Source organism: Pinus tabuliformis, chromosome 4_2, assembly GCF_031772625.1.
Source record: "Pinus tabuliformis cultivar Carrire ecotype Pingquan chromosome 4_2, CPIR1, whole genome shotgun sequence".
Lineage (NCBI taxonomy): Eukaryota > Viridiplantae > Streptophyta > Pinopsida > Pinales > Pinaceae > Pinus > Pinus tabuliformis.
In genome coordinates, this window is record NC_142304.1 from 119728336 (window position 1) to 119752603 (window position 24268).

At 39.1% G+C, this 24268-nt stretch overlaps 1 protein-coding gene across 3 annotated transcripts in view; it reads left to right on the forward strand.

Moving 5' to 3' along the window:
• The window catches only part of FANCM (DEAD/DEAH box RNA helicase family protein), a 318538-nt gene extending 300673 nt beyond the window's left edge, over window positions 1-17865 (forward strand). For 2 of the 3 annotated variants that reach the window (XM_089428297.1, XM_089428298.1), the window contains exons 20-23: window positions 14222-15730; window positions 15853-15904; window positions 16083-16244; window positions 16434-17865. In XM_089428297.1, the coding sequence (XP_089284423.1) occupies window positions 14222-15730; window positions 15853-15904; window positions 16083-16244; window positions 16434-17265 (2555 nt within the window). In that variant the 3' untranslated portion in view covers window positions 17266-17865. The remainder of the gene's footprint in view (window positions 1-14221; window positions 15731-15852; window positions 15905-16082; window positions 16245-16433) is intronic. The other variant, XM_089428299.1, reaches the window with a different exon arrangement.
• The last annotated feature ends 6403 nt before the right edge of the window (window positions 17866-24268 follow it).

Consider the following 24268-nt stretch of genomic DNA (forward strand, 5'->3'; position numbering starts at 1 on the left):
ATTGATGTTCTTGGTGAACTCTCGTCTGGATATATGTTTTGCAGTTAGCATGTTGAGCCAACATATGGCTGAGCCTCATCACTCACATTGGATTGGTGCAAGAATCTTCCGAGATCTCTTCGGGGCACTATCACTCATGGACTGAGATACATTGCTGGAGCTGTGAGGTTGCATTGTTATTCTAATTGGGCAGGCAATATGGTGGATCGAAAAAGCACTTCTGAGTGTTGGTTCTCTTTGGGTTCTGCCTCGATATCCTGGATGAGAAAGAAGCAGAAATCGGTTGCTTTGGGCACCACTGAGGCCGGATTCATAGCTGAGAGTATGGTATCACGTGAAGCTGTCTGGTTGAGGAAGCTCTTCATTGAGCTGTTTGGACACATGATCCTCTGTGACAACTAGAGTGGGATTCGATTGCCGGAGAATCCCGTATTTCATGATCGCTCCAAGCACATAGACATCAGGTACCACTTTATTCGGGATATGGTACAACGAGGAGCAATAGGGCTCCATCACATTGGGACTGAGGTGCAGGTCATCGATATTCAGATGAAGCCCCTGGAAAAGGTCAAATTCTTGACTTTTTGAGAATGACTAGGAGTCGTGGAAAGAGCCTCTCCTAAGGGTCCTGTATGATATGGATACTGAGCTCTGGGAGCTCCAGGGGGCATGGGGTACTTCTTGGAGCGATGAGAAACCATAGGGTGAGTGGTTCAGCCTTCCCCTAGTGGTTTGCTATGTAGGCAGGATGAGTGGTTCATCCTTCTCTTGTCGAGACACAATCATAGGGTGAGTGGTTCAACCTTCCGATAGTGATTTGTTGTGTACAAGGTGAGTGGTTCAGCCTTCCCATAGGATACCCCATGGTGACAGTAGGCAGGATGAGTGGTTCATCTTTCTCCTGCTGAGACATCCTATCCATGTAGTCTGGGACTCATGGGAAGTACCTCTCATTTGGCCAATGAGTAGGGAAATGAGGATAGGGACCATAGTACTACCAATGGACGCATCGTGTACTACCGTACTCCCTATGCTAGGATGATATTGATCTGGGATGAATTGGAATTGACTTCGGGTCAGTAAGAGTGGTATGAGACACTCTCTTTATTTAGAACTGATTTCGGATCAGTAAGAGTGGTATGAGACACTCTCTTTATTTGGAACTGATTTCGGATCAATAAGAGTGGTATGGGACACTCTCTTTATATGGGACTGACTTCGGGTTAGTAGAGAATGGTATGATACATTCTCAATCACTTCTTCTTCATAGTTTAGCAAAACAAAGCAGAGCAGAGCAGTGTAGGGCACTGCATTGATGGCAAAGATAGTAAGGATTGACAGATGAATTAGCAGATGGAGTTCTCCCTAGTTGATAGGGAGTGTTAAAATTGGAAACTACAACCAAACTCCATGTGGGTCATCTTATTTATGGCAACTGATATTTTTCTTGGATTCCTCTCATCGAGAGGTGTAGGATTGATCTAAAGATCATCCGATTCCGACATGTATTCATGGAGATATGACTTTATTTGTGTTATTTGACAATTTGTAAAGGTTAGCCAGCAACCAAATTACCCCAACTTATCCTCAACGTTGCACTATAAATAGAGGTGACCTTCAAGTCATTTGTCACTCACTCATCTCTTGTGATCTCTCTCTCCACTCGTTTGGGTTTTGGTGCAAGGAGAGGTCTAGTAGAGAAAGCCCTATACGTTGTCCTAGAGGAGGCTCTTCTACGCAACAAGGAGAGGCTTCAATATGTTGTCTAAGGGAGCTTCTATACACTGTCAAAGGAAGCTCTAAAAGAGCCCTAGCCGTAGACAAGAGGAAGGCTTCTATACGCAACTAGCCACATTCCTAAAGGGAGGGAGATCTAGCCTTACCCTAGCCGCAATAAGGAAGAGACTTAGCCGCAGGTAAGGGAGAGATTTGGCCGCAGTCCTAGAGGGGAGCTCTAGCCCTAGACGCAGTCAAAGGGAGCTTCAATATGTAGCCTAAATGGACCCCTAATCCGCAGTCAGGAAGAGGCTCAATACACAGTCCTAAAGGAGGTGATTTAGCTGCTTTTCAAGCAAGGAGACTTAGCCATAGCTTAGCTGCAGTTGAAGGGAGAAGCCCTTGCAGTTGTCTTATGAGGAGGACCTATCTGCTGTCTAAGGGAGCTTCATATGCAGCCCTAATCCACAGTCAAAGAAGTCTTATCCGCTGCCCTAGCTACAGCCTAACTAGCCCTAGCCGCAGTAAAAAGGGAAGTCTCGTATTCGCTGTCAAAGGAGGTTCTAACCAACAGTTAAGGAGGGCTCTAATCCGCTGGCTAGAGGAACTAGTGCCCTAACCAGTCATCATGATGACAACATAAAATCTCTTATTGATTGTGTCCTAGAAGTGTGGTGACAGTGCAGTGTTGAGGCTGTTCATGAGGATAGTTTATAAGGTTGGCAAACCTCAGTCATTACATTGAAGAAATCTGTCCTAGTCCAAGATCAGATCAGTATATTCAGATTGGGTCAAGCTTGTTGGACTCAATACTGTTGCATTGATATTATTGATTGTTGATTGAAGACCATAGGCCTAACTTGCTGCTGGGCTAGGCCGTAGGCCATAGCCAGCAACAAAGTTTGTTCTAAGGATTGCACAAGTGGTGGAGCCTCACCTCGAAGACCTGCATTGTTGACTGTATGAAGGAAGAGGACTGAATGTTGATGTCCTATCTCATGAAGCAGTGACATCTAGTACAGCAAGAAGACATCAAAATTTTGGGAAATGTTTTGGGTCAATATTTGACTATGTTTGGCTCAGTTTGATGAACATCCTGTTGATGCCACTTGGATAATGGTTTCAATCCTGTTTGACCTCTCTAGTCAAGGCTTTACTATTGCTATCACAAAATCTCAGATTTGTATATTTGTGCTATCTCTCTCTCTGCCAAATCTATTGAAGAATATAAGAAGATTTGATCAAGGGTTCCCCCACATTGGGGTTTGTCCTAGGCTGGTGCCACATCTTGTGTCCTTTTGTCTTGGCTTGTCTTTTGCTGTTTATGTTTATGTTCAATCTGCACTTTACCATCGTTTTGATGTGATTGCTAATTTGAATATAGTCATTGGGCTAATATGAAAAATTGAAGTAAATTGCTCTAAGCATAGAACATACCAAAAATTAACATTGTTGAAGAGGTGGAGGTGGCTAATGTTGTTCAAATCATCACAGATAATGCCTCTAACTATGTTCTTGTTGGTAAAATGTTAGAGGAAAAACACAAAACCATCTTTTGGACCCCATGTGTTGCACATTGCATAGACCTCATGCTTGAGGATATTGGTAAAATAGATTGGATCAAGAACACTATAGAGCATGCCAAAAGCATAACAAAATATATCTACAATCACTCATGGATTTTGAACCTGATGAGGAAACACACAGGGGGCAAGGATATTGTTAGGCCTACCATCACTAGATTTGCAACTCATTTTTTGACATTGCAATCTATGCTTTCCCAACATAGAAACTTGCAAAGGGTGTTTTCCAGTGATGAATGGAATGAATGTCAATGGTCTCGCAAACAAGATGGCAAAGATGTGAGAAAGAAAGTTAATGAAGAAATATTTTGGAAAAAGGAAACAGAGATTGTGAAGGTTGCTGAGCCACTGGTTAAGGTGTTGCGGTTGGTGGATGGGGAAAGATTGGCTATGGGCTTCATATATGAGGCTATGGATAAAGTAAAGGAGCAAATAAAGGCAACATACAAGGATAGAGTGGCTAAGTATGAGCCCATTTAGGAAATCATTGATCAAAGATGGAACAATCAACTCCATCGCCCTATACATTCAACTGGGTATTTTCTGAACCCAAGGTATCATTATAAAGCTTTGGAGGCAGAAGCTTTGACTAGGGAGGTTAGAGATGGATTGATTGACTACATTGACCGCATGGTCCCTAAGGAGAGTGACCAACTGGAGATACACCGAAAAATCACTTGTTTTAGCAGAGCCACAGGTACCTTTGGCAAGAACCTAGCAAGGATTGCAAGGGAAGCAAATGAGCTAGGTAAACAAACAATTTCAATTTTCAAATTCTTATTTTGTTAAATTGTGTATAATTGGAAAGTTGGATATGATTCATTACACAACTATGTCTTTTGTAGCATAATGGTGCGAGGCATTTGGTAGCCATTTTCCTCAATTGCAGAAGTTTGCAATCCGTATTTTGAGTCAAACTTGCAGTGCTATTGGGTGTGAGCGCAATTGGTATGTCTTTGAGAGGATTCACATGAAGAAGAGAAACCATTTGGAACAAAAACGGTTAAATGATCTAGTCTATGTCCAATACAACCTCCGGCTAAGACGCAACTAATTGTTGAACAAAAGACCTGATACAAATCCCATTGTGTTGGAAAATATTGATCCAACATCAGATTGGGTAGTGAATAGTCATCCAACGGAGTTTGATTCTGATCAGGATATTGGTATTGATTTGGATTTACAAATGGAGGCAGTAGTTAAACATCATGTTTAGTTAAATGCAAATCCACTAGTACTAGGCCTAACCCCAAGTCCTCTAGTTGCAGGCACTTCCTCTACTTAGCCACGACGCAAGCGCATAGGTCGTCTATCTCAGCGTGCAGCTGTTGCGCCTGTTAGTGCTACTACTTCTACAGTTGCGAAATCATGATGATGAGGAGGAGCCATGGGTTCCCTGTCTGACTCTGATTCCGAGTCTGAGCCAATTGATTTTGGCTTCTCTAGCAGTAGCCAGTAGTGACTAGTGATGTTTTAACTTTTACTTTTGTTGTAGAGGTCATTTAGAGCCTCCTTGGTTATGTGTTTTTGTTCCGATCTCTATATTATGTATGTATTGGACAGTTCACTGGGTGCCATTTTGAAATAATGGATATATTCATGAGCATACTGTGATCATATGTTGTCTTCTCTCTATATTCTAATGCTTTGTGTTTGGAAACATGAATGAAAATATTTATAATTATGTTTTTCATAAAAGAATAAATATTTAATGTCTTTTTTACAACGACTGAGTCATTGAAATCAAATCGGCCGAGTCGATATCGAGTCGGAGTCAGAGTTGACCGTCGACTGATTCTGACCTTGAGTTGGAGTTTTAAAACATTGGTTTGAAGGTGGGCCATCCAACCCCGAAGGTATGGTTTTTCATTATGTACTTGGGTGTTTATGCTTGCTTTTCTTGGGCACATTTGGGCATGGATTAGTGGGTGAATTTGGCGGAAAGAATGAGCTTTGGCTATACTCTTGTTCCCTTACCTCAACACGGGGATTAATCTTGTCTCCTAGTCCCGTGGGATCTCCTTTATTGGATATTAGCTTTAGGAGTGGCACTACATGGGAAACCCTGATTTTGGTTTTGTGGTCCTGCTTCTCGATACCATATATCTCGCTCCCCTTTGCTCATGACAAGCCCTTTTCACATTTTCCCCATCTGGGTCCACATTTGTCCATTGGGTCCACAAGGTGCTAGCCTCTGCTTCCCCTTGTCCACACCTCGGGTCGGTCTTGGAATGATGCCCCAACGGTTGATGCAACTAAAAAGAAAGATAAAAGCATAATATGGCCACATACAACGAAAAATGTACCACAATGCAAAAGATGGTTGGGACAAAAGAATTTAGCACGTGGGCAAAAGCGCAACATGAGCTCTACCCCCTATCATTATGACCATCACCCTAGTTCCTAGGGCCCCTATGAGTGCCCCCTGCATCATTAAGGAACTCGTGATTGTCCCAACCCCTGGTGGGTGATGAACTGCCCCAAATTAAGGGGGTATTCATTGCTACATCTTACACATCATGCTCACATCCCCTTGAGCCCCGAGTAGTAAAATGAAAAAAAATCAATAAAAGGAAAAAGGCATATGAAGAAGGGTGGAAAAACAAAGCCCGAGGTAACTCATGTGCCACAATTTCTCCCTCCTACCTTTATACACCCCATGTGTGGGCCTCATTCATTATAGCTACCCTTGTACCATGGCATGTGGCTTGGAGCCTTCCCTCTTACCCCCACTCCGTTCCATCACTATTTCGCATGGCACTTGCCATTTGATGGATGTACCATGGGCCTCTCACCCCCTTAGAGGTTGAAACCACCTAATAGTCTCCTTCATTAACATCTCTTGTCAAGGAATGTAACGTTAATGCATTGCCAATGCCCATTTGGAAGGGCATGCCGCAATGAAGTGTCCATTTATGCCCCTGATTAGCAATCTTATTTACTCAATTGCATTAATGAATTATTGTATTGGAAGGTGAGGAGACACATTGGATCTTATACAGTATTATAGATAGGTCTTCATCTTGGGCTTGGTCTCCCTATAAGGGATCTAAGCCCTCTAGAAAGTCATAATGGCACTTGTAGGGTGAGTGTTGAGAGCTATGGTCCTCCAACCATGCAGAGCATTAATTGCCACAACATGGACTTCTTCAACACCACCACATTGTATGTCTGTGCCCCAGTTATACATATATGATGATGCACTGGACCACGTTGCCTTGTGAGCTACACATTGCACCTGACACTTGGTAGCTGATCCAGGGCCCAGTGCCAATGGAGGTTTTGTCCCTCCTGGGGAGACATGGGAGGGCATGTGTCATCTTCTAGCCCTCATTGATGGAGCATCGACTTGATCTTGAGCCATTTGGAGACCCATTTGGAGCCCACATAGCCAAAATTGGGGTTTGGAGATGTTTTATAGCATTTGGCGGGCATCCCCCTCTTATCCATTGTTTTTGGGGCGCTCACTCTCATTTTTGGCACATAAGGCCTCAACGCTGCCCTTCTAAGCATCCACATCAGCCTAGCGTGGCCCTAAGAAGGCTAATTCAACTTGTTTTATGAGCTATCATGGTTGGCTTGTAACCATGGGTGGGTTACTAGATGTTTTATGCATTGGACGAGCTTCATCTTTTGATTTTTGAGCTCTTAGATCATGTATAAGTAGAGGAGGCCTAACCTCACTCTCATCATCACATTTTGGATCTTTGATCTCTCCTAGAAAGAGTTCAAACCTGCACTAGAGGAAGAAATTTGGATGTCTTTGATGAATTATGATGTTTGGATAATTTTGCTAGCATTCTTGGAGCTTATTTTTGGCAATTCGGATATACTCTTCTTTGTCTTGTAAGTGCTATTTGATGCTATATTTTTGTCTTTTGTGAATGTCTAGAGCATGGAATACTTTTTCATGGTGAGTAATATGCCCTAATTAATGTGAATTATTTGAAGCATTGAAACTATTGGAAAATTTTGCATCTGTTACTCATTCGAAAAAGAATGAATGAATGTTCCTAGAGGATTGATTAAATTTGCATCCTTGAAACTCCACAAAAGTGTCATCAAAGTATAAAAATATAGAAGTCGTTTTGTTGCTGCTTCCATCTAGGGTAGCGAAATTCCTTCTAGGTCTCCTTGAAGAGCGATTTGCCATTTCACGGTTTATCTTGACTCCATTTCTCCCAATAGGAAGGCACTGGGTCTGGGATCCTTGGTGATCACATTCTACTTGAAAAATCATTCTTTCTTCACCTCTTTCTCTCTCTTTTCCTCATCCCTTTAAGGCTAAGGAAGCCTCTCTAGGGCTTGGTGCGAAATTCTCTAGAGGAGTGTGTTTTGAATTTCGATTGGATAGACCTCTTCTATAGTGTCTCCTCTAGGCATCTGCAAATTTTGAACGAATTTCAACGGTGGAATCTCAAGAAAATTGATGCCCTAGCTATCACACCAAGTGGGAACCCTTGAAGTTTCCCTTCAACTTAGGGATTTCTTGAAGGTTTGTACTTTAGTAGTATATCATTCGAAACCTTTTCTCTTGACTATCTTGACCTTGGATGAACTCTTATCTCGTCAAATATCTCAACCCTAGGTCTCGTATAGTATTTCTTTCAAAGGTTTTTTTGTGGAAAGTCTTACTAGCTTCTCCCAAAGCTCATACTTTAATTGAACCTTTCCATTGAATGAGCCACCTTGCCTCACTTCAAACCCATCCTTGGAACATCAATCACAAGTGAGAGTTACTAGGACTCTTCCCGTTGGTGAAAATCCGAGAAGAGAAGGGGACATAGGTTGTGGTAACAATGGGCCTTTGTCCCAGGGTGTTGTTATGCCTTCTAGCTTTAGCCTATTTAATAGGCTTGCTAGTTTGTGCAACAATAAGCCCATAAGGGGTAGATCGTCAAATGGGCATAACTTTGTGCTTGGAACTCAAAATGAGATGAAATTTACAGTGTTCCAGGGCGATGCATCCCAAATGTTGGGGGGCATGCTCCCCACATTTCCCACACTCCCTAGATAAGGGTATGCTTTGGGAAACATTTCCCAATATTCCCATTCTGGGAAAACTTGGGGAACACAATGGGAAATGTTTCCCCAAAAAGGAAGTGCTTGTGGGTGCCTCCCCTCGATAAAAGGGGATGTCTAAGTGTTCAGCTTGAATTTTTCCTAAAATCAATAATTGATGAGTGGGGAAACCTAATATTCAACCCTAGGGCCCTAATAACGCTATGTATATAAGGGTAATATTAAAATTCTTAAAGTAAAAAGATGAAAATGAAAAATAAAGAAGAATGTTACTTTTACCTTTTTCTTTCATTTTCATTCTTTTACTTAACCTTTTAACATTAACATTAATTGTTTCAGGATGTTTGAGAGTGGTTCCAACCTCATTGGATTTCATATGGAGAATGCAGAATATTAGATCCTTCTCAACAACTAACAGACTTAGAGTTTTGTGGATTTCAGGATTGGGGGTGATTACAACATTTCCGGTGGGTTCTATCATGTATGAGGGTATTGAACTGACCAATGTTACTTGGGAGCGGGAGCGGAAGCGGGGAGCGGGAGCGGGAGCGACCATTTTCAGAAGCTCCCGGTTTGGGAGCGAATCCCAGAGCGATTTTTTAAAAATATATATATTTTTTATATTTTTTAATTTTTGATACATATATGTCAACAAAAACATGTAGAATGATGAATTAGATATAAAAAACATAAAAAAGCATAGATTGAGCCATATAACAACAATCATCTAGAAGTTATAATCTTCATCAACCACGTTCGCAAGTTAGTAACATACAACATATTGAGTCTCATGATTCATCAATCTTAAAGTTTCAAGCTTTCAAAATTCAATATATAACATTTATCATCATTGATCACCAAAGTTGTACTTGCAAGCTAAGTGTAACCATTACAACAAATAATATCTAACATGAAATGAAATGTTATAAAATGAAATGAAATGAAACAACTTTCAACTTTCATGAAGCATCATATTCATAATTCATTACTAATGAGTTATAATTGCCAACTTCAAACTTAAATTGTCATATATTGTTTAAAAAAATATCATAATAAATATGAAAGAGTCAATAGTTATAAAAGCTACTAGAAACTAGAAAAGAGAAGTAAATCTATTATCTATTTCTTATGCTTGGGCCTCTTGCCACCACGAGAAATGTCTAATTTTTTAGTCTTGTTGCAAAATCAGGATCTTTGTCATTAATATCACCCTCCAAGCATTAATATCCAGAGGTATCTTTGTCATTACCTTTGTATCTGTATAGGGATCTTTGTCATTAATATCACCCTCTAAGCATTAACATAAGATAGAAAAAGCATAGCATGTCAAGTCAAGATTTTGTTTGAGTGATGCGTACATTTTTAGAAGGGTCATGATAGAGGAGTTCGACAACCAATGTCACTAACATCAAGGTACATAGAGGGATTGGTACTCTTGATTAAATATGAGTTCCATACCCTAATACATGACAAAATTCAATGGAAACATTGCAATCCCCCAATCCTGAAATCCTGAAAAACTGATAAGTCTGCTGGATTTTGAATGAAATCTAAAATTTTACTTTCTCCATATGAAATCCAATGAGGACGAAACCACTCTCAAACATCCTGAGTCATTTCATGGTAATGTTAAAAATTTAAGTAAAAGGATGAAAATGAAAATTAAAGAAAATGTCACTTTTACTTTAAGAATTTAACATTACCATGAATAGCATATCAATACTAGGGCCTAGACTTGATCATTAAGTTTCCCCACTCAAAAACTATTTGTTTCTTTCAAAAAAAATTGCATTTCGAACATTACTACAAAAAAAAAAATGCAAAAAAGGCAAAACGCTCCCGAAAACGCTCCCGAAAAGGCAGGGAGCGAATTTTTTTTTAGGGAGCGCGCTCCCGATTTCCCGCTCCCGACCCGCTCCCGCGCTCCCGCCCGGAGCGCGGATCGGGAGCGGGAGCGAGGGGGGGGGGGGGGCGCTCCCCCGCAACACTGGAATTGACATTTAATCAAGAGTACAATGTCCTCTCTGTACCTAATTGTTGGTGGCATTGATTATTGAACTCCTATGTCAGGACCCTATTAAAAATGTACCCATCACTAAAACAAAATCTTGATTTGACATTGTAAGCTTTTTCTATCTTCTTTTAATACTTGGAGGGTGATATTAATTTTGAGGATCCCAGTATAGGCAATGATTTTGATGAGATGCAGGTATTTTCTGTAGCATGATTTTTTTGGGCCTATAGAGGCCATCTTTGTTGATGTATTTTTGGCTCAAAGATGGATTGCACTTGGTTATATTTAGGTTATATGCACCCTTGCTATATATATGAGAAATTTTCAGTATTCATGTGTAATGGTTTGGACTCATATGGATGCACATGGATATTTGTGTAATTTTTTTCAAAATTTGAATATTTAAGTATTTTTTGGTCCCCTGGTTTTTGGTCTGGTTCTTTGTTCTTGGGGTGAATGGTTTGCTCACTGGTCTAGTTTTGATAACATTCGTTCATTGTCCATTGTCTATTTTCAGTTTTAACTTTTTAGATGCTGGATTCGCGGATCCCCATTTCGGATACAGATACGGATACAGATCCACCCGGATCCACATAGGATCCACCACGTAAATGGATCCTACAAAGCAGGAAACAGATCCCATGCTATTGAAACAAATCCTGTGCCAACTAGCTCTCACACACTGAATCCCAATCAAATGACATTAGAGATGTTTTTTTTTTTTTAATAAATATTTTATTTAGATCACTTATTAGTAATTTGTAGGCTGTATAGTTGCATAATTGTAGGCTATAGCACATGATAAAGCTACTAGGAAAGGTTTGACACATCAATATGCTAATTTTGAATTTTTGATAATCCTAACAAGAAAGATTTAAGATAATAATATATACTGTACAAAAGATGGTTGTGTCATTAATAGTTTAATTAGATTAATCCCATCCAACTCTAGGTGAAGAGTCCTCTTAGCACAATATGGTACATAGACTAGAGCATGTTCTCAAACAATGTACAATATTCATTTACCACTGTAACTATATGAGAATTTTTAGATCTTAAGCCAAATGTCAAGGGAAATGACAAGTTAATGTAGAGTTACAATATTCAATTGATGAGCATATAGAGCCATTTTTTGACATGCAGTTAAACCTACCGTACATCATCATATCAATAGAGTGATCATTGATGAGACACTCCATTTTATATTAACAATTATTCTTTTTGTATAAAGCATGGCGCATCATGATTTCAATCCTCAAATTTTTGAATTAACTAATGATTTCAGCTCTAATGTTGTCATTCATGAATGGTTTTGATTTTTAATTTTTAATATGTTTTTTATAATTAAAAAAAATAATGTATTTTGTCCATGTGGCATTTACCCACTCTATCCGGATCCTGGCCTTTCAAAAATCTGGTGGATCTGCATCCGCACCCGAATCCGGATCCAATTAATTTCTGTTTCCTAGTAACTTAGCTTTTGAGTCCTGACTCTAGATATAGATGACCTCAGATAATTCTTTGACTCATCACTCTATTATTTTTGAGTTTGAGTAATTTCAATTTACTATTCAATTCTTTAGACTTTAGTATCTACTGTTTTGCTTAGTACTAATAATATTCTAGAATAATGAATTATGAATTTAAATCAGTGTATATGATATTTTACTATTTCTATTTCATTGAATCATTGATGATGCATAAATCAATTTATTTCATTATTGACTTTGAATTTGAATCATGTTTATATATATACACCAACATCCCTCCTCCCTGAATTTCCCTAAAATTTGGGGGTACTCCCATACGTCGCCGCTGTGCGTCTCCCCTTTCCTGCACCCCCCTGTCCTGGAAGCTTGGTGGAACATTGATAAATATCCATAATGGAATATAGAGTGAATAGTGTACAGTTGTACCAATTCATTCTCTTCTATTTTAATTTTTAATCCGTGCGTTTTCATTGATGTTGCTTTTGTGCACAAATCATTGATGGTGGTAAAGAAGTTAAGGAACAAGGTTTATTCTTTGTTCATGCCAACTGTGACTTTGGAAAGTGTCGGAAAAAGGTATGCGAAGTAAGATCGATGCATGTAGATGGAGAAGATTAGGAAGAGCAAGATAGCGAATAAATATGGTAGGTAGAGATAATTTCGTAGTTTGAAACCACCTATTATGAATCTCTCCAATATGAAGACGAGGAAATTAAAGAAGAGTCGTAGGAACTTGTTGTTTAAACCAATGTTTCAATGCAGGAATTATCCTTAGCAGTAGCATCGTCTTCAGATACAATACTAGTTGCATCAGTTCCAAAAATTAATATTGCTGTAGATATTCCAGGCAAAACAGACCAGCAGTTGTCACAGTTGTCACTTTTGATTTTGAGTCCTATTTTATGTTTTAGTTTATTTTGTCTTTTAGTGTTTTTGTCAGTATTAACATTCTAATTGAATCACTTGTGCTTACGAAAAGTTATTATATGTTTAAAATGCTATTACTTTTTTCATAAGTCGTATAAGTAGATTGCATAGTTGTAATAGGAAGTCCTGATGAGGATGTCCCAGTTAGTTGCTGGTCAGGCTAGCTGCCTCCAACTGCTGTATACATACAACCTGCTTTAGCATAAGAGACCCCAGTTTAACAAATTGTGTTATCATCACAAATACAGGCATCTTTGTCAAAGTTGGGCTTCATGTCTCCATTCTATTAATTACCTTGTATATACATATAAATTGTTAGCTTTCTTAATAAGACTGCTTTTCATATTTGTAATACTTTTATGTGCTGTCTTATTTTTTTCAATCATGTTAATACACACCGTATTTACTCTATCCTTTGCAAAATTTGAACAAGGAAAATCCACACTATCATAATTCGAACAAATTATCATATTCATAGAGCAATTTGGACCCATCAAATCTTGATGTAAAACATGGCCCATGAGATTATGGAAGAGAAATCTGGCACAAACAAGAAACACATAATTAATCAAAGGGCAATATTTGTAGAGGAATCAGTAGCAGTAAAGCATGGCCCATGAGATTATGGAAGAGAAATCTGGCACAAACATGAAACACATAATCAATCAAAGGGCAATATTTGTAGAGGAATCAGTAGCTTCCCTAATCCTAAGGAGAGAAAGTTCACGTTTTCCTAAAGTCATGAAATAATTACTGGGTCTGTCGTTTGGATTTTGGATCAATGGCCTGACTGATATGTACGTTTTCAAAGTTAGGAAACCCATCATCATTCATTACTAACAACAATAATCCAACATTGTTTTCCTCGTGTAAAGAATCTTGAATATAAGCTTTTGAAATGGTTTGGAAAATGTTTCAATTTCCCATCAATTTGCAAAACTTACTGCAAATACACTAAAGTGAGTGGTCATAGTTCTAAAATTATAAATCAGTAATGTTTCTTTGCATAGGCTTCAAGAATTGACTTTTACCTGAAGCAGCCCTTGCAAAAAAAATATTTTGCACATTTGTTTGAAACGAAGATGGTTTTGGCAAACTTCCTATATTGTCTGGCATAAGGTCCTGTGTATTAGCTTCGTTTGTTGTGCATATATTCTCATAAATAACGATATTGGAGCTGGCTAAGATCCACCTTTGTCTAATATTTTTTTCATGCTTTTAAAAACATAAAATGATTGTGTTCAATTGTTTATGATATTGAAAAGAAGAATTGTTGGCTGTATTGGCTTGTGGATATTATACAAGGTATAGTAAGAATGAAAGTAAAAGGTTGATTTATCCCAGTGGGATATTAGCTTCATTAGCTTAAACCTCAATGTCGTTTCAAAACATTTTATTCCGTAGAAGGGAGATGCTTTTCTTGATAATATTATTTTAATCTAGTAATGAAATGAACTTTGTCTCTTCAGGAGTAAAATCTGATAGCAATGAGCCTGCTGATTTGGTTTCTGAGGAACATCACATACAGCTTTGCACTCCATCCATGCAATCTGGAAAGGTGGTCAGTGATTTACAACAAACATTTCAAGAAGTCAAAGCTTCTTATCATTTTTGTGAAGTAGATGAATCATTAGCAAAGCACAAATCATTATCTGATGAAGCCTTGAAGCACAAGTCCTCTGATTCAACAGTGCAGCATAAAGAAGCATTGCTAAATATCTCATGTTCTTGCAAAACCTCATTGCATCGTTGTCTTTACAATACAGGATTTGTATCTGTGAATCAAGAAGGCAGAGTTATAATTTTATCTCCCCCAACTCTTCCTCTGCTAAATAACCTTTCCAGTGCTGTTACATTTATGAATGGAAATAACTCAGTAGAGGTGAGTTCTGAAAAGCCAGTTTCCCCTACATTAAAGATAGGTAATTCAGAACATGTTGAATGTATGACCTCTAATCCTTCAATGAAGGAGAAAGTTTCTTCTGAGATGGTAAATGTCAGAACTACTCCTGAGCAGATCATTACAAAGCCGATTGTTTCTCATGAGCAGATGACTCCCAAACAGATCAACGTCTGCAGTCCCACCAATAGTCTTATAAATGTGATTGATTCTATTGAACGGGTTAATATCAGCACACCCCATAGAGATGGGATGAATGTGAATCCTTATGATGCAGGAGCAGATGTTCAAATGCCCCCATACAGTGGTAGGTTGTTTGAAATGCCTAAAGAAGTGGTTCTTGAAACACCTGATAGCTGTTTTCGAAACTTTAGACATGATTTCAAAGGAAACTTTTTTCGACCTTTATCCACTAATGATGCAGGCTGTGTTGACTTAAGTCCACACATGACAAACCTTGCTGTAAGGGATATTGTTCCAGAATCTCCTATTGCAAAAACAAATTCTCTGCAGCATCCTATTTCTAATTTGGATTTAAATAAAACTGGAAGCTATTGTAAGTCCCCGGCTTGTGGCATTATAACGTCTTCATGGGACGAACATGTCACATATTTACGCAAGAAGGGAGTGAATGATTATGCTGGCTATACTAATACAGAAATCTGTAAGACTCCAAGAGAGAATCAATTTGTTATTTCTGCTGATGTTTCACCAACAATGGTGAAGTCGAACAACTTTAAAATGAAAAGTTTAACTGCACAGAACTGGTTGCCAGATAATGCAGAACAGTTAAATTTTGAGTGTCTTAGTATTTCAAAACCATCTGCAGTGAAAGAAAAATCTACACCATTGGTCACTCAAATGAACAATAGTTGTAGTGAAGATTGGCATTTAAGCACTGCTGAAACAGAAAAATCTATTCAAAGACAATGCAAATTTAAACGCCTATGCAAGCGCAAAGATGCTAGTCAAGCTGAGGTTTCTGCATCTCCATCTCCATGTCAGATACCTTATACAAGAACAAAGAATCATAGCACTAGCAATGACAGTATACGCAAGAAATCAAGGCTAGAAAAAGGTCAGCTATTTTCAGCTTGTTATTATTTTCTTATTCATCTTGTGTCTTGATATAGAGATGAGAACTGAATGAAGTTGTGTAATCTGGTATTTTTGGACTAAACATTAGGTTTTTGGCTGCAGAAAAACGACATTCAAAGATATCTGCCCGACTATTCATTGATGAGGAAGCAGAGTAAGATAATGACTTTGATGCTCGACTCCGTGTTTCTTTAAATGCTTTGCAATTGAGTTGTGGACGCTTCTGCTTTATTGAATACCTAGGAAATTTTTGTTTGGCTGCAATTTCGTATGATTAGAAGTATTTGATCACTCCATATTCATTTCTCATTGGTAGAAAAATGTATCTGCAGGGTTTCTTCAGCTGATGATTTGTCTACAGATGATAATGATGAATGTGATAATAACAGTGAAGGAGAATCAGAATCAGATAGCTTTATAGACGATAGGGTAGAGCCAACAGCAGGATCTACTCAATCTGAAGGTGATCCGGTTGACATAATGGCGGTCTACAGGTCTGTTTAGAGTGATCAAGAAAGTTTTTGGTTCATAATTTTATGTCTTTTTTCACCTAGTCAGCTTCCAAAGGAACAATTTATTATCCCGTAAACTTGCTGCTCTCTACTTTTTCAGTTACACATTTCTTTACGCACTTTGAATGAACTTCTTTGATTTTAATTTTTTTCTGTGCATTGTCTTGACAGGAGGTCCTTATTTACACAGTCACCACTAGCCGAAGAGTTGAATCCATGGGCTCATTCTTGTCAGGCACAGGACTATGATGGAAGTGGAAGTTCCGATCCTTCAGGAAGTGCTAATGCTTCTGTAGATAACAATATTGGATCTCATACAAGATCTTTGGCTACATCATCTGTACCAACTCTGATTCAGGACACACATACTAAAACCTCCAGATCTATGGGACATTACAATGCTGTTGAAGATTCAAGGATAGTTGATGTCAAGCCTAGTTCAAGTGAGGAAAGACACAATAAGATGGAATCTAGAAAAAGAAAACTAAGTTTTCTGCAAGTTGATTCTACTGGAAAGTCAAATTTTCTTGAGAACCATGTACCACCATTTGCAGTGGCAAACTCGGGAGAAAATTTTAATAGTTCATCATCTAAAGAAAATGAGCCCAATGAGTCCATGGGTCGCACATTTGATGATGATCTTTTTGAGGGCCTCGACCTTGATGCTCTAGAGGCAGAAGCTACTGAGATGGCACGTTTGAGATCAAACATGAATGCTGGGGCAAAGCAGATGACATGTCTAGCGAAATCATGTTTGCCCAATACTCATGCTCTGGACTTGCGCTGTTCTGTGAAGCCAGTTTCCTTCTTGAACAATGCCACTGACATCAAGCAGTCAAGTAGGATATTGGTGGAAACATGTGTTGTAGACAATTGCATTAATGGAAAAGTTAATATGAAAGATCATAAGTTTGCTGAAGGATCAAACGAAAAGAACCGGGAAAGTAGAAATGATCTGGACCTGGATTTTCTCTGCACGCCTTCTTTTGACCTGGGAATATAATATAGACGTCAGTCAAGGAATCCTTTTAGAGTTCATATGTCATGCTGTGAGTGGTTTTTCTTCTCCCAAGACTCTAGAGTGAACTGTAAACTCGCTTGTTTATTTCGAAGTGACTTCAATTGGTAATGCAGGAGCATCGGAGTAATTTTGAAGATGGCAGCATGAATAGTGCTGCAGAACATGATGGTGCGCAGAACATGATAATGCTCAGAAATATGACAGTGTTGTTGCAGAACATGATAGTGCTTAGAAATGTGACAGTGCTCCACACTGACAGTAAATGTTGCTGAATATAGCATGAGAGAAATCAAAATCATCAAGAGGAAATTTGTATGCATGTGTAGAAGGGAGTCCAAAGGACGTGATGAGGAAAATGCATGCTGGTAGAAGCTGGAAGGTCATGCTGCTGAAGAGGAATCATTGTGAAAATATGGATTCCAAGATGGAAAGAGACGGCAGAAGTTGAAAATGAAAAGGCATGAGCATTGGTAGTTGAAGCAGCATGAGAAGACCATTTGGAAGTGGAAGGCAGACAGTTTGCTGAAGATAAATAAATACAACATCAAGGAGGCAAGAATGGTAGCTTGCAGAAAAAATAGATGTTGGTTTGAAGAAGAAAGGCTCGAGAGTGATAGAAGGTAATGGTTGAGCTAGCCATGGCCTTGTGCTTGACAACCCAGCGATCTATGTAAGCTGATATGCGGCCATTGAGCCAATGTATTTATATTTCTATAAAAGTGAATAAAAAAGTTGAGGTTTCGACATTAAATCCTTGTGCATTTGTGTGAATGAGTCTGTGTGATTATGTTGCTATAGTGTTTTTGTATATATGGTTGTAGATTGCATTCTATTGTGTAGATGATTGATACTGCGGGGATGTTGATGATGGACAATATCTGCTCCTATGGATAACAGTATCCTTGTGAATCTCTAGCATTTTATGTGTGTGTGTTGAAATATCAGCCAATGATGACATCGTTCCTGAGAGAGAATTGTGTAGAGAACTCTGTTAGTGTGTTGAACCATGACCGAGTTCTGTTGAGTACGATGCTTAGGAGGATGAGAGCCCCTATTGAATATATAGGTATGTGCATAAAGATTTTCCAAAGCACAGAAGTGTGTCTGCATAACCTAGATATGAGAAGTCTCCATATGAGAGGGTAATTTTCTTGGTTTATAAACTAACCGTTTATTGCAAGAAGTAGAGTTCCTATTGAATATAGGTATGAGCATAAAGATTTTCCAAAGTACAGAAGTGTGTCTGCGTAACCTAGATATGAGAAGTCTCCATATGAGAAAGGGTAATTTCGATGGTTTATAAACTAACCATTGATTGCAAGTAGTGGCATGATTTTCAGGTGTTGCTTTCATGAAGAGAGCCTAGAGATGATTTTGAATATATATCTATTGTGGAATATCTGTATAGGTTGCCACGCTCATGCTACAGATCAAGAAATATGGAATATATGCGTATGTGCAGACTTGTGTTCTGTGCTGTACGGTTATTAGTTTTACAAAAGAGAAGATGGTGGGGATGCACAACTCCAGTGGTTATAGCATGCTTTGTTTGAGAATTATAAGTGGTTCTACTATGCAGTAGAAGTTTTAGGGCATTGACATTCCCAGTTCTGCTAGGAGAAGGAATTCCGCAGTGAATTTACTCTGATAGGTGAGGGGAGGTGGATCCTCTTGCATCAGGTGCGCAGCAATAAGATACTTATTTGGCTCTGCAAGTGTCAACCATCATTAGAAGATATCTGGGTGGATCTTGCAAGGAATGAACATCCTCCGCTGGCCAGCGACGACTTATTTAGATGAATTACACACATACATGGGGCTCTTTGAAGCTTGAGGTTTTTTCTGATCACAAAGATATCAACATTTTCCGGTACCACTTTCGAGTCTCGTGAATGCTTTGTACAATGTTACCATGTGAAATCTTGTTACCACCAATTATAGTCATAGCTTTTGGAGTTCTGCTTACCTCGAGGATGTCAAGACCAGCAATTGTAACTCCGTAAAAGCAAATCAAGTGGGCAGCATTGAGGGATCTCAAATTGTAGATCTTGATAGAATACGTTAATGTCCATTTTGGACATCCATCTTCCATTATTTACTTCTGGGCTTGAATGATTTCAAGAAACAGCATAGTTGGGATGGTAAATGTATTCCTTCCATATTGGGAACTATACAAGATGGGCTGTTCAATCTTGTCACCACTATGTTCGTAGCTTTTGGAGTTCTTCATACCTCAAGGATGTCAAGGCCAGCAATTGAAACTTCCCCATAAGCAAAAAGTGTGAAACATTGAGGGATCTCAAACTGTAGATCTTGATAAAATATATTTGTTCGCGTTCTGGACATTCATCTTCCATTATTTCTTTCCGGGCTGGAAATATTTCAAGAAACAACATTGCGAGAACTTGTTGTCTAAACCAATGTTTCAACGCAGGAACTATCCTTAGCAGTAGCATTGTCTTCAGATACAATAGTGGTTGCATCAGTTCCAAATATTAATATTGCTGTAGATATTCCAGGCAAAACAGGCCAGCAGTTGTCACAAATACTCGCTTGAGAAGAATATAAAGAATAAATAAGAATTGAAGCAATTGTGAAATCTTCATAATTCCCTTTGTACTTATGACACTATATATTTGTAAAAAATAAAAATATTTGTTATTTTAAGCATAGGTTTCATGCTCAAAGTTGATTTGTCACTAAGTTAAGCATGTTCATGCTTCTAGGGTTTGTCAAGTCAAAAGAGTATCTGTCATAAGTTTTGAAGTCAAGTCCCATTTGGACTTTGCAAACAAAATGAAAAGAAAATTTTATTTTGAGTTAAAAATGTAATTTTTGTCCGTACAAGACCAAGTCGGCCTTGCCTCTTCAAGTCAACCCAGTTTAGGGTAATTTGACCTCCTCAGACGTGTATATATAAGAGCAGCTTGACCTCGATTGGCACACACATCAAGCAAGTTCGATCTCTTGGAAAAGAAGGACGAAAACTAGCAAGAAAGACAAGGAAGCAAGCCTAATTCAAGGAGAGAGAAAGCTAGGTCAATAAAGAAGAAAAATCTACCCTTAAACTCCCACACATGTGAAGATTTCAGAATTCTAGGAGGCCGAAATTGTGGACCTAGTTGCAAGTCCAAAATTCTGTTGCAGGAAAGCCGAAACTTTTGTTGCATGGGCCAAAGTCTGAAGTCTGACTAGCTTTCGAAGGGTTTGACTACGTTGACTTGAGGAGACTTTGTCTTGTTGGAAAAGCTTGGAAGGAGCGCTGACTTGGGACTTGTGAGTGGACTTGGTCTTGGCATTTGGGTCTTGGATTTCTCATTTGATCTAATTCTATAAGAAGGGGAGATTCTATTTGGGTTTTTGCCTTGGAGGGGTTTTGCCTTGGCTTGGACCCTTCTTCTTTTGTCCATTGTCTTTTATGATCTTCATGGTTTATGGTCTTGATAATTGTTTGATGAAAATAATCTAATAAAGAACAATAAAAAGCTAACTAAAGTTCACAAGCAATTATTAAGGATAGGAGAATTGTTTTAATAGCTGCCCTACTTGATTCTCCAACATTTTGAAGTCTTTAAAAGCCTCACTTCATAAGTATGAAGCCCAACACTCGGTCAACTTATTGTTTAATTCATCAATTCATTAATAGATGAATAGCAAACCCCATACACACATGTTACAATAGTTTAATTCTTTGTACCGGAAAAGGGCTTGATCTTACAAGTTTGCTATACATATGCAACCGTCTACGCAGTGTATAAGGACTCAACTTCATTAATTAAGCCTATTCATATACATGAGATGGTTACAACAACATTCATTCACAAATGCAATGGCATCATAATACATCAATTCTTCTAACATTGTCATTATTCATACTGTAGAAATCAGTTTCCTCTATACTAGAGTATGGCTCAAATCCTATTGGTCATTTATATATATAATGTCTACATAGGTTGAATAGGCTTAGATTCCAACCATCAAAAAAAGTATGCAACCAAATGAGGATCCCAATACAACAATCAACGACTTTTTTCAATTGTCTTCATTTAGATATAATACTTGAAGTGCAAAATTGAAGCTTTTGAGGATAGGCTTATAACTTCCTAGACCAAAGCAAAGGATCAACAATCAAGCACTCCTAGTTGACGTACCACAACCAAAATGCTTATAATTGCTCTGCCCAACAAGAAAGTTTATGCACAAATTGCACTTCACAATCAACAACATAACTATTAAACAAGGAATGAACTAACATTATGTTGTCGTTGCTACAACACCTTCCAAAATTTTGGCTTACACGCAATTTCAGAGCCTTCCTTGGTCTTGCACATTGTTGTCGCAAACACCGAAACTTATTTAATGTACTTTCTTGAAGTATTTTGCTCCCCTTTGCAAGTTGGGTAAACTGTCGTCTTTTCGCATGATTGGTTGTCGCAAAACGTGTAGAAGTCGGTTCTAGTGGTTTCAAGGGTCTATCTTTGTGAACATGAGTTGTTCTAACCATGTAAACACCTGCCACACTCATTCCCAAAGTTTTAAGCATTGTCACACAAGTGTCGTCGCGGTTGTCGCAAAGTGTACTTTTAGTGTCACACTTGTCGTAAAGTTGTTGCAAAGTTGTCACATTGAGGGAAATATGTTGTTAACATGCTCCAGATGATCTATGTTGTTGTGTCGTCAAAGTGTTTCAAGTGTGTGATCACAGTCAAGTCATATCACTGTTCACAACAGTCTCTTTGGTCCCACACTTAGCCAAATTTTGAAAAATTCCCGACAACCTAGCCTCATCCAGCCCTCCAGAACTGCGGATTTCGCAACCTCAGTGCTCAAGGCCAGAACTATGCATTTTGCAACCTCGGTGCTCAAGCCTAGAACTGCGCATTTCACAACTTTCGTGCTCAAGCCCTAAACTGGGCATTTCGCAACTTCAGTGCTCAAGCCCATAACTACACGTTTCACAATCTCAGTGCTCAAGCCCAGAACTGCGCATTTCACAACTTGAGTGCTCAAGCCCAGAACTACGCATTTCGCAACTTCAATGCTCAAGCTTCAGCCTTGACCTGCAGAATTGCGTAATCCTTTCTCCCGGTCTGGCCCTAGCTGCGCATTGCACAATCACAAGCCACAAGCTCATTCCCTGAGCTTCTGAAATGCGTAATTGCGTAATAGCCCAACCTCCCTTGTCTCTCGGAACTGCGTAATGTGTTCACTTAGTGTCTATCCCCTTAGCCTGCCTCACTGGCTCTCGAAATTGCGTAGTTTTCTCCCTCAGTCCACCCTGGACTATGTAGTCTCAAGGCTCAAGCCTCAACCTTGAGCTCTTGAACTGCACAATTGCGCAATCACCTGGGCTCATTTGTCTTCCAGAACTGCGCAATAGGTTGATCTAGTGCATGTTCCCTCAGCCTGTCATCTTGAGCTCCCATACTGCGCAATTTTCTTCCTCAGCCCAGCCTAAACTGTGCATTGCGCAAACTCAAGGCTCAAGATGCACCCCTGGCTTCTTGAACTGCACAACTGCACAGTCACTGAGCCCTCTCTCCCAACTAGTCACCTAGTTCCAGCTCAGTCAATGGATCAAAATGCACCATCTTAGACTAGGGGGTTTTCAGACTGATGTTGTCTCATCATGAGTGAATTGCAGATACATGTACCTTACCATGCTATGGTGAGATGATGAAGAAAGAGATGGAGGGAAACATGTTGAAAGACACTCTTGTAGCTAAACATGCAAGTTGATCAATCACAAGAAAGCAAAGGGACATCAGTTTGCAATCGCAACTCAAGACTTAAGATCATTGAAGATTCCTTATCACCAAGTCATACGAAGGTGAAAAGAAGAGCATTCTCAAGCAGACACTCAGCACATAGTAGCAAGACATTCAGCACATAGTAGCAACAATGGCTTGACACTGCCACATCATCAAGCAGTCCATGTCAGCAGTGTCATGTCATGAGTTGTCATATGCCACATTGTCATTGTGGATCATGTAAATGGTATTCAAAATGTATTGTAAAGTGGAAGTCCAAAGGACACACATGGAATATAAAGAGTCATGTAAGTTGAAAAGTCATAGGAAGTCAAACAGTCATGAGGGTAGTCAAAGAGTCATAAGGAAGGGGAAGCATCACCCCTTGGTTATATATACTCCCTCATTATGTGAACAAATGACTTTTCACCTTGGCTCTTCCTGCATTAGAGAGACAAATCGGTTCTTTTGAGGAGTAAGGAGTGGCTCCAACACTCCACTATTGGAGCTAGTGATGTTCATTGTATATGTGTCTTGGAACTTTTACTTAATAACAAAAGCCTTTAAGGCCAGCAAGTTCTTCATGCATGGATTATGGATATTTGTAAGACTATTATGTGAATGTTTGTAATTCATGTTTGTTTTCATCTATGCTAAATTAGTTGAACTATTTCGGTTATTTTGGTACTTACCATATTGAGAATGTGTTGTAATTGCTATTATCATTGTCGCATCCTCGTGGACTATTCCACTGGATACTAGACAAATCTTCCTCGTCATATTGGTCTCAATGACTGTCGTATCTCTGTAGACTATTTCGCTTGATGTTGCACATATCCTTCTTGTTCATGTGTGTTTCTACTAGGGTGGTACTACTACCTCTCTCTTAGAGGCTCACTTCTCCTCCCCTCCGTAGTGAAAGAACTTTGACACACATATGATCGAACACTCACCAGACACACCCCTTTGCTTTTCGAAGGTGCATGTGCACTCCTCTCTCTTGTTGACAGTGAGAGCCAAGTCATATATATAAGAATACATGGCAATCGGGTCGATATTTCGGATGGGGATCCTACTCCAAATGGTGTGAGGTCTAGTTGGGACTTCACATCGGGGAGACCCCTTGGTTGATGGATTTCCAGCACCGTTAACACATTCTTGTCAGTGGCATAGCCAAACAAAGATGCCTATTATCTACCAACATCAATCAGTGTACAAACAACACATTGATATTT